General features: G+C 42.4%; 1 protein-coding gene across 2 annotated transcripts in view; it reads left to right on the top strand.

Moving 5' to 3' along the window:
* LOC110530412 (oxysterol-binding protein-related protein 1-like) overlaps positions 1-14,087 on the top strand; it is a 48,451-nt gene that overhangs the window by 25,828 nt on the left and 8,536 nt on the right. The window contains exons 7-12 of one of the 2 annotated variants that reach the window (XM_036986050.1): positions 4,527-4,745; positions 11,578-11,653; positions 12,873-13,007; positions 13,148-13,245; positions 13,437-13,619; positions 13,895-14,002. In XM_036986050.1, the coding sequence (XP_036841945.1) occupies positions 4,684-4,745; positions 11,578-11,653; positions 12,873-13,007; positions 13,148-13,245; positions 13,437-13,619; positions 13,895-14,002 (662 nt within the window). In that variant the 5' untranslated portion in view covers positions 4,527-4,683. Of the gene's footprint in view, positions 1-4,177; positions 4,746-11,577; positions 11,654-12,872; positions 13,008-13,147; positions 13,246-13,436; positions 13,620-13,894; positions 14,003-14,087 lie in introns of those variants that run through there. The other variant, XM_036986051.1, reaches the window with a different exon arrangement.

The following is a 14,087-nucleotide window of genomic DNA, read 5'->3' as shown; positions in this document are numbered from 1 at the left end:
AAGGAGGGGTTGCTGTGGTTACTGTTAGCCACCAGGTAGGTTTCACAGGAGAACACAAGTTTCAGTCCAAATTACCTAGTGTTCGGACATAGTTTGCATGGGTTTCTAGCAGTGCTCCAGAATGACTGGAAGTCTCCCAAGCCACCTCAGCCCCTATTATCTTATGTCTGTGATTTCCAGCTACGCATGTATGGCGCTGGTGAGATGCTGAAGAAAAGCTGTCAACTTCACAGGGGAGGATGAAATAAATATTTTATCGGCGAGCTGAGCCTCGTCACTTTAGTCCAGGTGACCAGGTTCTTGCTCTGCTGCCAATTGTTGGTTCTCCTTTTAATAAAACAGAATATTGACGAAGTGGAAGCTGACCCCATCCGTCAGCTGTTCTATAGAGTTTGTTCAGAGTTCTCTGGATGCTGAGGTCAGGTACATGCTGGAGAGTGATATTGCAGAGCCTTCTTTCTACAGCTGGGCTTTGTGTATCTTGGTCAGTAAACCGGATGGGACAAACAGATTTTGTACGAACTACCGTAAGGTAAACCGTGTCACTAAGCCAGATTAATTTCCTCTTCCTTTGGATGGAGGACTGTGTTGATCAGGTCGGAGCAGTGAAGTTTGTGAGCAAGTTTGAGCTGTTAATGGGCTATTGACAGGTGTCACTGATGCGTGGGGCATGCAAAATATCTGCCTTTATTACACCCTCCACTCTGTACCGGTTATGAGTTTCAGCCTGCTTAACAGCACCTGTCACTTTTCAGTGCCTTATGAATAGGGTTGTCTCAGGTATGGTGGGGGTGTGCTGTTTATCTGGATGACGAAGAGGTTTATGCAGATACTGGTGGACACGTTCTCTCGTGTGCGTTGTTCCTGAGTGTTGTGACGTATGCATGTCGTTCACGTGACCGGCCACTGTTTATTTTGTGTATTGTTGTCCTGTCATCTGTTCCCTGCTGTCCTCATTTTATGTATTTCCTCTTCAAGGTTGCTTCCTGTCAGCAAAGGTTTCTGAGGTATGGGGAGGACGAGGTTGGTTGGGGCAGTAGGGCAGCTTAAATACAAACATTCTGCCCTGGTGAATATATACATTTTTGGGGGTTTTGTTGGTGTGGTGTTCTGGGGTCCAACAGAACAATGACACCAAGCACACAGCCAAGACAAAGCAGGAGTGGCTTCGGGACAAGTCTCTGAATGTCCTTGAGTGGCCCAGCCAGAGCCCGGACTTGAACCCGATCGAACATCTCTGGAGAGACCTGAAAATAGGTGTGCAGCAACGCTCCTCATCCAACCTGACAGAATGGGAGAAACTCTCAAAATACAGGTGTGCCAAGCATGTAGCGTCATGACAACCCTCCCACTCGGTCTGCCAAATTCTTTCTCTCTGCTCTTGTTTTCCTTAATAAGATGTCGGTGGGTGTAGCTGTTAGGGTCGTCAGCAAAATGGGACACACCTGGGCTCGGGTGTGTCCCGGGGATAAATACCCCTTTCCCCCATACATCAAGGAGACTCTGTCCACACAGACACTGCTTTTTGTTATGGCATTTTGCGGCTTTGTGTTTGTTTGTTTTGGCACCTCTTAACACCCCTCATTATCACCATCTATGCACGCATCCACTCACTTACAGTTGTCGTGTCTTTGGTTATGCCGGATTAAGTGATATGACATGCTATTCTATAAAATCCTTTCTCTGTAATTAATATTACCTGATTGGGCTAATCATGTGAATGTAATTAACTAGAAGGTCGGGGCACCACAAAATAATATTTATAGAGCACTTATCTTCCGAATAAACTCTTATAAAGACCTAGTAATATTTGACATCAATAGCAGTCAATATTAATCGTCACCTTATTTCAGTCTCATCTGAAAGTTGTAAATTCTTGGTTATCTTCACGAACCCTCGCTAACAAGTTGAATCAGCAATACAAAATTGGGTTTAATTAATTATTTACTAAATACCTAACTAATCACACAGAATTACATATACACAGAATGAATCATATCTTGATTACAACTTGTGTCATAAAGGAAAACGTCCCTAGCGGACGGAACAGATATGGCGGCTGGTTACATAAAGAAAAGGGGGCTGGGTTTGAGTGAAAGAGCTGGAAGACTGAAGAACAAAGGGAGAAGTGATGTCTCTATCGGGCCATGGGCATGTACTCTATTGTAAGTACAGAATCTTATGCATTCTAAATTACCGCCCATTTGGAAAAGGGAAATGCAATAAATATTTACTCTGAGCTGTGCTTCAATAGGTTGGTGGTAGATGGAAGGCCGTGTTGCCCAACAGAGTCCTTTGTCCTTTGAAGAGTGTCTCTGGTGGTGAACGATATATGTTGTCGTCATTGTGTGGTAGATGGGATACTCTGTCCGTCCTTTCCTAGCCCGGGTTTACAGCGGCCGCTGCTAACTCAACGGCTAGGAGGTATCACTTCTGTAGCGAATAAGAGTTTAAAGTTCATACCATTCGCAACCAAAGCTCACGCTGAGTTTGGCTTCGTTCTGTAGTTATTATCTGAATCCTTCTGACATCGGACTGTCGTCCTAATGTACCCTGAACTGAAGGTTACATTTTCGTCAAGGGCTTATATAGTGGAGGGAGAAGGGTGTGTTTCATAATTTATAACCCATGTCTCTTCACAGGGGCGGGCCACTGATTGAGCAGAGCCCTAACCTTATGAAAACCCAAATCTCTCATTTGGAAGCTAAAATGACATTTAATCTTTTCACAAATAATTGTATATTTAAACATTTGAATTGCACAACAATTCCATGTGAATCTGATAACTATAATGTGTAGACTTTCCCAGATACAGTTTAGGTCGTCCTGTCATCAGTCATAATGTCTCAGATGACAACCGAACTGACATCATATTCATTAAGTACCAACACATATTTTCAACTGGTTCTATTATCAAAATACGGTTCATTTCCCTCCACTTGTTTGATGTTCCCAGACTCTCTATGTTTAACAAAGGCTATTCAAGAGAGAGGGAAGGGAGAAAGGTATTTATGGGGGGGGGGTCATAAACCTTACACACAGGCCAACGTCATGACACAGTACACTACTGACTACACACACCATTGTTACTTGTATATAGGTTACTTTATTTAATAAATATATATTTTTTTTGTAATAAATTTGCAAACATTTCCAAACCTGTTTTTGCTTCATCATTATGGGGTATTGTGTGTAGATTGAGGGGAAACAAAACAATGTAATCCATTTTAGAATAAGGCTGTAACGTAACAAAATGTGGAAAAAGTCAAGGGTTTGAATAATTTCCGAATGCACTATAGCTTTAGTGATTATTTAAAAAAAATTGTTGGACATAAAATACTGTAAAAACACCAGAAAATCGTCCCCAAGTGATTTTAATTTGGGGAATCTGTTCCAAAGTATTCCCGCATAATAGAGAAATGTGTGATTGTATACAAATGTAAGCAAGGTTTCAAATTGTTTTATTCAACTATGATCTGTTTGGCTACTTTCGGTCAATTTGCAGTTTACAAATTATTTGTAATTATGTTCCGGACCCCTGAACAACCACTCAAGAAAAAAATCGTCCCAAGGCTGAATTTAGTTGATCTCTGCCCTAGTGCCTTGCAGTATAGTGGTTGATATTGTATACAGGCTACAATAGGAGCGTGCTGCTGTGCTATACAGTTATGTGCCTTTTAGAGTGATCCCCGTTACTCTAGGATTGTTGCATTATTCATCCATCCACAGTTATCTACTGGTCAGAGCTCTCTCTCGCTCCTCTTATAAATATACCATGCTTACTGCATCTATAATGAGATGATAAAGATCGACCAGCATGTTATGGAGCATTATGAGACCTGTATCTTGTTTGTTTACATAATAAAGATACATCAATGAATTTTGTCCATTTCTTTTATTGAACTTTAGTTTTGGATTAAGACACATGACCCACGTTTATAAATAGCATTACTCTATAATGAGAGATTTGAAGCTTTGTTGTTCCCAGAACTGATCATGCCAGCTCAATTTTTGAATTTAAATGCTTTATTGGCATGTCAAAAAAATGCATTTGTATTGCCACTATCATTAAGTTCTTGAATATTTAGTTAGTCATGCCAGCTCCCTAACCCCAGTATCTCAGCTCCTCCTCATTGTTTAGAGATTCTGTTTCCCCTCCGCCTTTTACTGGGTGTTAATACCTGTCTTGTCCCTAGTAGCAGTAGAGTGAGGTCTAGGTGAGAGGCGGAGCCAGAGTACTGTACTAACCACAGCAGACACAGCACCCGGAGGAAGCAGAGCATTTATGTGGCTTCTCATTGGAACACTATCCCACAGGTGGGGTTTCACAGGCTCCAGGGAGGGAGAGGAGGAGGAAGAGAGAGTTCAGTCAGTCACTACTGGGTGGAGGAGTGTGCAGGCAGGTTGCAGGTCTAAGAATAGAGTTTTTGGACTAGGTTTCAGCTAAGCTTACCATGTTTTGGACTGAGCTCAAAGGTGACATGACCCCCTCTGTCTCTCTGGCCACTGGCATCCCACTCCTGCAGATTCTGAGAACAAGCATTCTCTCTCTCTGAACGGCTTCCTGTTTGTGGTCAGACACTCGATTGAAGAGGAGGAAGAGGAAGAGGGGAGAGAGCCCCCTCTGTTCAGCAGCAGCCTCCATTGCCGTACCACCCTCAGGGAACGGCCACCGCCAGCGGAATGTCCGGGGAGGGTAACCATGGTAACCAGAAGGCCCAGTGCAATGGAGTAAAGAAGCACAGGTAGGATCACGCTCTACTTAATGTGATGTAACGGCTTGTTTCCCACGTGGTTTCCAGCTTGGTTTTCTTGTCACCTTTCTTCTCCAGTGTGTGTAATAGCAAGGATTGTATCCGTGTTTGGCTCAATTCCATTATTTTTAGTTGATCGTTATATTTCATTTCAAAAGTGTGTTTTATCACGTGTGACATTTTGTAGGAAATGACTTTGTAGGAAAGACTCACCAGTCACAATGTTGTTACTGCTGATGTCAATAATGTCATTATAATGTATAATATTTGATCACTTAGCATAAGTCTTTGATGACTGTTGTGGTGCTCAGAATAGACTGTCAGCAGCCAGCAGCTCTACAGTATAGTATGTAATGCGATACCCCAGTCTGTCTGTCTTTCTGTTCCAGTGTTTTTTGTTTGAGCACCCAAGCCCCATAGACAGGTTTCTCTTGTTTTTCCATCCACAGTTATGTCATTCGGATTCAGCAGACTAGTGTCTTATTGGTGCTTCGTACACTGGGTCAGAGCAGAAACCTACTTTCTTTACGTGGATGAGGATGGTGGCATGCCCTTTTTCTTAATCCAACAATTGAACAGTGAATAATTTACTTGCAAGTACTTGCCAGCTTAGAGAAACAAAGACCGTGAGGAAATGGGTGTGTGTGTGTGTGTGTGCGCATGCACCTTTGTGTGTATTGAAAGAGATTGATGAGAAGCTTGTTTATACATTATAAATCCTGTCAGACCCTTGTTTGTGTCTGTGGCTGTGTGTGGATACAGTACATTCGGAAAGTATTCTGACCTCTTGACTTTTTCCACATTTTGTAGCGTTACAGCCTTATTCAAAAATGCATTAATATTTTTTTTCCCTCATCATCCTACTCACAATACTCCATAATGACAGAGTGAAAACTTATTTTTTGCATTTATTACAAATGTATTAAATATTTTTTTAAAACATGACTTATTTACAGAGATATTCAGACCCTTTGCTATGAGACTCGAAATTGAGCTCAGATGCATCCTGTTTCCATTGATCATCCATGTGATGTTTCTACAACTTGGTTGGAGTTCACCTGTGGTAAATTCAATTGATTGGACATGATTTGGAAAGGCACACACCTGTCTATATAAGGTCCAACAGTTGACAGTGCATGTCAGAGCAAAAACCAAGCCATGAGGTGGAAGAAATTGTCCGCAGAGCTCAGAGACAACAGGATTGTGTCGAGGCACAGATCTGGGGAAGGGTACCAAAACATGTCTGCAGCATTGAAGGTCCCAAGAACACAGTGGCCTCCATCATTCTTAAACGGAAGAAGTTTGGAAGTTTGGAACCACCAAGACTCTTCCTAGAGCTGGCCGCCTGGCCAAACTGAGCAATCGGGGGAGAAGGGCCTTGGTCAGGGAGGTGACCAAGAATCTAATGGTCACGCTGACAGAGCTCCAGAGTTCATCTGTGGAGATGGGAGACCCTTCCCGATGGACAACCATCTCTGCAGCACTCCACCAATCAGGCCTTTATGGAAGAGTGGCCAGACAGAAGCACTCCTCAGTAAAAGGGACATCACAGCCTGCTTGGAGTTTGCCAAAAGGCACCTGAAAGACTCTCAAACCATGAGAAACAAGATTCTCTGGCCTGATGAAACCAAGATTGAACTCTTTGGTCTGAATGCCAAGCATCACGTCTGGAGTAAACCTGGCACCATGCCTATGGTTAAGCATGGTGGTGGTACCATCATGCTGTGGGAATGTTTTTAAGTGACGGGGACTGGGAGACAAGTCAGGGTTGAGGGAAAGATGAACAAAGCAAAGTACAGAGAGATCCTTGATGAAAACCTGCTCCAGAGCACTCAGGACCTCAGACTGGGGTGAAGGTTCACCTTCCAACAGGACAACGACCCTAAGCACACAGCCAAGACAACACAGGAGTGGCTTGGGACAAATCTCTGAATGTCCTTGAGTGGCCCAGCCAGAGCACAGACTCGAACCTGATCGAACATCTCTGGAGTGACCTGAAAAATAGCTGTGCAGCAACACTCCCCATCCAACCTGACAGAGCTTGAGAGGATCCTTGGAGAAGAATTGGAGAAACTCCCCAAATACAGGTGTGCCAAGCTTGTAGCATCACACCTGTGACGATCCTCCCCCTGTGATGAATTATTTTCTTGTTTCCTTAATAAGATGTCGGTGGGCGGAGCTGTTAGGGTCATCAGCAAAATTGGACACACCTGGGCTCGGGTGTGTCCTGGGGATAAATACACCTTTCCCCCATACATTAAGGTGACTTTCTCCACACAGACACACTGTTGTTTTTTTTTTTGTGGCATTTTGGGGCTTCTTTGTTTGTTTGTTTTTTGGCACCACTCAACACCCCTCGTTATCACCATCTATGCACGCATCCACTCACTTACACTACTGACGACACACACTATTGTTACTTGCATATTGGTTACTTATATATTATTGTTATTTCTTTATATCTGCTTTGTCACCCTCTTTGTTACGGGCTAAGAGCCGGTTCCTAACAAGTGGGGGCTCGTCTGGAATATAAGTTTGGTTCAGAGACATTTTGGCATATAGTATTTTGTTGCATTATGATGGGTTAATGTTAATTGGGATGCACTTTGGTTGGTATTCACTGACTAGTCTTGTTTTAAATTGAACTTTTATTTAAACAGGGAGTCACATTGAGATTAAAATCTCTTTTACCAGAGCCCTGTACACATTACAAGAAAAACAGAATATTAAACAACGTACACGTGTATAAAACAATACAACAAGAAAATGAAAAATTATAAATAGACATTTTAATAGAAGCAATCACATTCAACTACACGGAGGTCCTCAATCAATCATTTAAACTGCCTGAGAAGCACCAGCACATCTAACTGCAGTGAACTTTGTTCTGCAAATTAGGGGCATAAAAGCAGATTTTCCCAAATCTGTGGAGACTGGAGGGATCTCTAGTGTTATCCATTCCTGTGAACGGGATTGGTAACTTAATTAATGATGTTACATATAGAGGGAGTTTCTGTCAGATTGCTTGATAAATAAATAAAAGAGAATGCAGTTTTCTTCTTACAGACATAGAGGTCCATCCCACATTTTAAACAGACTACAATGATGAGTCCTAAAATTGTCCCCGGTGATAAAATGTATTGCTGAATGGTAGACTGCGTCCAAGGGTTTTAAAACAGGTTGCCGCATTCATGTCAACAATATCACCAAAATCCAATACAGGGAGAAGCTTTGTTCAAACAATCTTTCTCCTATTTTTAATACTAAGGCATGATTTTATTTCGATATAAAAAATATCCTACAGTCTACACTTCCTATAAATCCACCAATTAAAAGGGTTGATTCCCACCGAATCCTGTGTTGTGTCCCAAATGGCAACACTTCCCTATGTAGTGCAATACTTTGACCTATGGGCCATGGATCTTAGCTTCTTAGTCAGATTTTTTTATATGCGTCACGAAGAATAACTTGTCATCAATCCAGACACCCAGGTACTTATACTGAGAAAGAAGCTCAATTTGGGCTCCATTTATAGCGCAGATATGCAGGTCCTCAGGGTCAACATTTTGTGACCTAGAGAACAGCATGAGCTTGGTTTTACTTGTATTTAACACTAATTTAAGATCTGTAAGTGATTTCTGAATTGAATCAAAGTCATGCTGAAGTTCACGAATGGCCTGCTGCACTGAGGTGGAACAGGAATACAGAACTGCATAGAGATGACTGTTACAAGTATTAACAGTGTTTCCTATGTCATTAACATGCGAAGTAAACAATAATGGACCCAAAATTGAACCCTGAAGAACTCCTTTTTGAATCCCAGCCAGAGCCCGGACATGAACCCGATCGAACATCTCTGGAGAGACCTGAAAATAGCTGTGCAGTGACGCTCCCAATCCATTCTGACAGAGCTTGAGAGGATCTGCAGAAAAGAATGGGAAAAAAATCCATAAATACAGGTGTGCCAAGCTTGTGCGTCATACCCATGAAGACTCGAGGCTGTAAGCTCTGCAAAAGGTGCTTCAACAAAGTACTGAGTAAAGGGTCTGAATAATTATTTTAATGGGATATTTCATTATTTTTTTTATTTTTTTGCTCAGATCTTTTTTTTTAAATAACCGTTTTTTGCGTTATCATTATTGTGTATTTTGAGTAGATTAAGAAAAATGTTCTACCATACGTATGTTAAGGAGACCTAGTTTTTAATTCGATACCTCAATTTGTAATCACTTCTGTGATCTTCTGTGGCCCACAAGCGTACAATAAATCCTTGATTATGCGAAAAGGCATATTTAGGCTTGATTTGATTCGACAGGAAATGTAAAACATAGCTATGGGAAGTGAATGACGCTTTAGACTGAGTGTACGTAGTTACAGGAGGAGTCAGTTCATTCAGCCTAATATGTTATGCTGTGTTGTGTAGCCGACAGAAGTACTGCTCCGCCATGCTCCACTGGCCTTCTCATTCCGCTATTGATAAGAGAGAGGGTTAAGATTTATCCCTACGGCCCTCCTCTTTCCATCTCTCCTCAATCTCCCTCTCTCCTCCTCTCCCTCCTTCTCTCAATTGCCTGTTTAGTTGGAGCGTCAGTATTCATTGTATGTAGCTGCTTCTCTGCTCCTCTCTGAGCAAACACACCGTCTGACTCATACATACACAGACACTAGTGATGCTCGGATTGACTCATAACCCGCAGGTGGGTTTAGGTCATGAAATATAGTGTGGATGAAGGGCCGGTGTGTGGCGGTCGTGTTGAATAAAGAGAAAACAATACATAAAAAAATCCATAAATGCATCATTCTTGTGCATCTATAGGCAACATTGAGGTTTTTCTTTCATTATTTTGAGGCTATCTGGCATACTAATAGCCTAAACACCAAACGCTTTTTGGGAACGGGCAGTGAAAGTTAACATTGATCGACTGAGGCAAAAAGGACAATGTTGGAATTGAATTCAATAAAATAAAAAGCTGTGAAATGGAGAGTTGAAAATAAAGAAAAAGGAGGGCCAGAACTCATGTTTGGGAAAGATTTGGTGAAGTGGTAAAAGAGGATGATAGCAGTGCCGGCTATGTTGTGTGTGATGATAATGAGGTGCTATAACAATTTGACAGCCACACGATGTGGTCTTCAAATAGGCCTATGGCACGTCAAGGAAACTGTAGCATACAGTCCAGATGGGTTAAACGGAAACTGAAATCTGGACACTCGCTGTAGGTCTATAACCTCTCACATAGTCTTAATATTATTTCTGCAGAATTAAGCATTTCTTGCAGTAAAATTATACATCAAATATACATTTTGACTCGGAAAAATGGGATTTCTTTCAGCATCTTGAGAGAATGCGAATGCACAGTTAGGGACTGTCTGTAGAGGTGCTATTTTTTTTTTGCATCATAAAAGCAGATAGTATTTCAGCCTCCTAAAATATGCATCCAAGTTTAACTGAAATCTTATCAGAAAAATGTTGACTTGTTTTCACAGCGTTCTATTTTGCACAGAAAATATACATTTTTGGGGGGAGAGTAATTGCATCTTCTCCCCTGTCCCTAAATGTATTTGCTCTGCGAAAGAAGTGGACATGACAGAAATCTTTACTGATGTCAACTAGATTTAAGCATTCATTCTATAATTTATGACATTATTATCATAAGCAAGGGTTTATTTAGTCTTCTATGGCAACATATAATGACATAAGAGAAGCTGCATGTATCTAATTATAGACAAGTTGACTAACAAATAGACTACCAATATGTCGGAAATGATAAGCAGAAACATATCTAAATGAGGCAAAAAATAAATCCTGCACCCCAAGGCAAAAAATAGTTAGGCCGTCTCTGTAGTCTACATCACATTTTCTATATTTGCGGGTTAGGGTCGGGTGTGGGCTTCAGATTTTCACTTTATCACATCTAGTCGGGCCATTGCAGATGGGTTATTAGCAATTGCGTGCGGGTGAACAAACAGCTGACCCGTGCACCACTAATTCATACATACACACACACACACACAGGAACACACGCACACTCTCCCATTTAATCATGGTTATTGCACGAGGCTTGACCGCAGCAGCTACAGTTAGCTCGTTAGCTGTCGGGTGTCAGGTAACTCTGTTTCCTAATGGCAAGGCAAGACGAGGCAACTCAGTTTCCAAATAGTACGTCAAGCCCTCGCTGATATTCCAGATAAGGTTAATGTAATACAGCTGTTTGCATAACTAAATGGTGACCAATTTTATTTTAGAAACATGCCAAAATGTTAAAAGTCCTGAAGACACAACGTTAAAGACCGTAGTTGTATATACTAAACTTGGTTCTCCATGAACAAAGTCGAGAACATCACATAAAACCAGGGACACAAGCTTAAATGCAAATGCACATACTTAAAAAGTGGAGTCACACCTCACCAACAACAACAAGATACTGTACCACTATCTGATAAATGTGATAGCCTGGAGTGTTGCTAAAATGTAGGAGGAAGAGCCTGTGACTTATCTATACAGTAGCTACATCTAGGCCTCGTGGAAGTATGCCACTGTAAGAGACTCTGGCTTTAACCCCTCATCAATTACTCTGTCACCATCGTCCTTGTTTGTATTCTCCTGACACTGTCTCCTAGCCTGGTCCCAAATCTGTTTGTGCTGTTTGGCGTGACAATGACCATAGGAGTTAACTATAGTAGTTGGTAAGACAGCACAAACAGATCTGGGACCAGGCTAAGAGACAGGGTCAGGAGAATACAAACAAGGACTGTGTCTGAGCCAGTGAGAGTGCAACATTTAGATTTGACCTTGTTGTATGACCGTTTCTGTTCTATCCCACAGAACGTCTTTACCAGCGCCCATGTTCTCCAGGAATGATGTCAGCATCTGGAGCATCCTGAAGAAATGCATTGGCATGGTGAGAATTCACAGTCATTATTTATTTAAAGAAAAGTACAGTACGGTGTTGGCACATCCCAAAAAGCACCAGAGCTGGATACAAATGTATCAGGCTGGGCAAATAAATAAAGGGATGTTTGTTCACTGTTTCCTGTTCCCCCCAGAAAAGTTTAAATCAAACAGTGAGCGAACATGCCTTTCTCTCTGCCAAGAATTCAGACACAAACAAACAGGATTTCCAGGACTGAGTTTGAGAAACCCTGCTGTAAAATACTCTGGCCGTCAGTAGTGGTCTGTAGGGATCCTAATACCCTCTCTCCACTTCCTGGATGAAATTTGATTAGATCTACAGTCTACACTTCCTATAAATCCACCAATTAAAAGGGTTGATTCCCACCGAATCCTGTGTTGTGTCCCAAATGGCAACACTTCCCTATGTAGTGCAATACTTTGACCTATGGGACCTGGTAAATAGTTATGCACTTCATAGGAAATAGGGTGCCATTTGGGACACAGCTCTGGTGTAGAGGAAGATGCCACCATCGGCAATGGAGAAACTACCTTGACTGTGTTTGTCCTATATATGGGGCTTAATGAGTTAGATCCATGGCACTCTATTATTTTAGCCCAGGGTTCCTGCTGAAATGTGTGCCTTTAATGACACTCCAGAGACCAGTCAGTGCTGGTCTCAAACAGTGTTCCAGGCTGGGGTCTAGACTATAGCTTTTTGCTGATGTTATTTCACACCTCTCATCGAAACACCATTATGTGTGCTTTACAGGGAATTTCATTCTATTACCAGTGTAGCTTAGCGGTTAGAGCGTTGGGCCAGTAACTGAAGTTTGAATCCCTGAGCCAACTAGGTAAAATGTATCAATCAGCAAGGCACTTAACCCTAATTGCTCCAGAGTCGCCATCAATAATGGCACTTTCCGAGGGTGTCGCACTCCCCCCTTTTGCCTTTAGAATAGCCTCAATTTGTTGGGACATGAACTCTACTGTACAAGGTAGGGGTCAAAAGCATTCCACTGGGATGCTGGGCCATGTTGACTCCAAGGGATCATAGCTTTCACCTGGATTTACCTGGTCAGTCTATGTCATGGAAAGAGCAGGTGTTCCTAAAGTTTTGTACATTCAGTGTATATTTGTCTGTGTGGGCTGTGAATGAACTTCATTGCTTGTGTGTTTCCTTACCCCTGTCTTTGACTCTTCGGCTCCTCTCTTCTGTCCCCAACCAGGAGCTGTCTAAGATAGCAATGCCAGTGATCTTAAACGAGCCCCTTAGTTTCCTGCAGCGGCTCACAGAGTACATGGAGCACACGTACCTCATCCACCAAGCGAACACCACCACAGATTCCATGGAGAGGATGAAGGTAGCGAGCACCCATTATCATCCTCTTAGATAGACACACGAGTCTTCACTCATAATTACAGCCATAGTACCTACTCTTTTTGCTGTGCTCCTCTATAGCCACTAACATTACACATTTCTGTTCATCTGTGATGGTTTCAGTGTGTTGCAGCGTTTGCTGTGTCTGCTGTAGCTTCACAGTGGGAGAGGACGGGAAAACCCTTCAACCCACTACTGGGAGAAACCTATGAGCTCATCAGGTTTGACCTTAGGTTGACTTTTCTGTATTTGTTGTGAGTTGGTCTGGTACCACTAGTCGTACTAGTTTGTGACTCAAGACATCTTCAAAATACCTCTCATCAAAATACATCTCAACATGTCTGAAGACATTTGAAGACAGAAGGTGATGACTAAGTATGTACCATTAACCTCCTCCCTCCTGTCCCTTCAGAGAGGACCTAGGGTTCAGGTGGATGTCGGAGCAGGTTAGCCACCACCCCCCCGTCAGCGCCTTCCATGCTGAGGGCCTGCAGGAAGACTTCCTGTTCCACGGCTCCATTTACCCCAAACTCAAGTTCTGGGGCAAGAGTGTGGAGGCGGAGCCTAAAGGCATCATCAGCCTGGAGCTACCCAAGTGAGTCTGGAGCTGATTCCCTCCACAGTGTACATGTAGCATTCCCTCAATGAGGGTTTGTCTTGGAGTGTTCTCAAATTGGCCTTTATCTCCCAGTAAAGCTAGTAACAAATCTATTCTGGGAGTTTTTTCTGAAGGCTGGATGAAATTAATAAATTGAAGCTTAAAGGACATTTGTAATCTCCCTGGAGTAGTTTGGTATGAGTTGGCATCTCTAAGTGGACGTGGTTGGTGAGAGATTATCTGCTGCTATGACACGTTCTCCGTCTCTGCAGACACAACGAAGCGTACACCTGGACAAACCCCACCTGTTGTGTCCACAACATCATCGTGGGCCAGTTGTGGATCGAGCAGTACGGCAATGTGGAGGTGATCAACCACAAGTAAGGGAGACTACCTTGCCGTGTGTGTGCAGTAGTGTGGATCCACATTTGTTTCCAGTTGATTGAGCAGTGTAACAGAACTGGG

The sequence above is a fragment of the Oncorhynchus mykiss genome, chromosome 8, assembly GCF_013265735.2.
Source record: "Oncorhynchus mykiss isolate Arlee chromosome 8, USDA_OmykA_1.1, whole genome shotgun sequence".
NCBI lineage: Eukaryota > Metazoa > Chordata > Actinopteri > Salmoniformes > Salmonidae > Oncorhynchus > Oncorhynchus mykiss.
The sequence above is the reverse complement of the archived record's forward strand: the minus strand, read 5'-3'. Positions and strand labels throughout refer to the sequence as shown.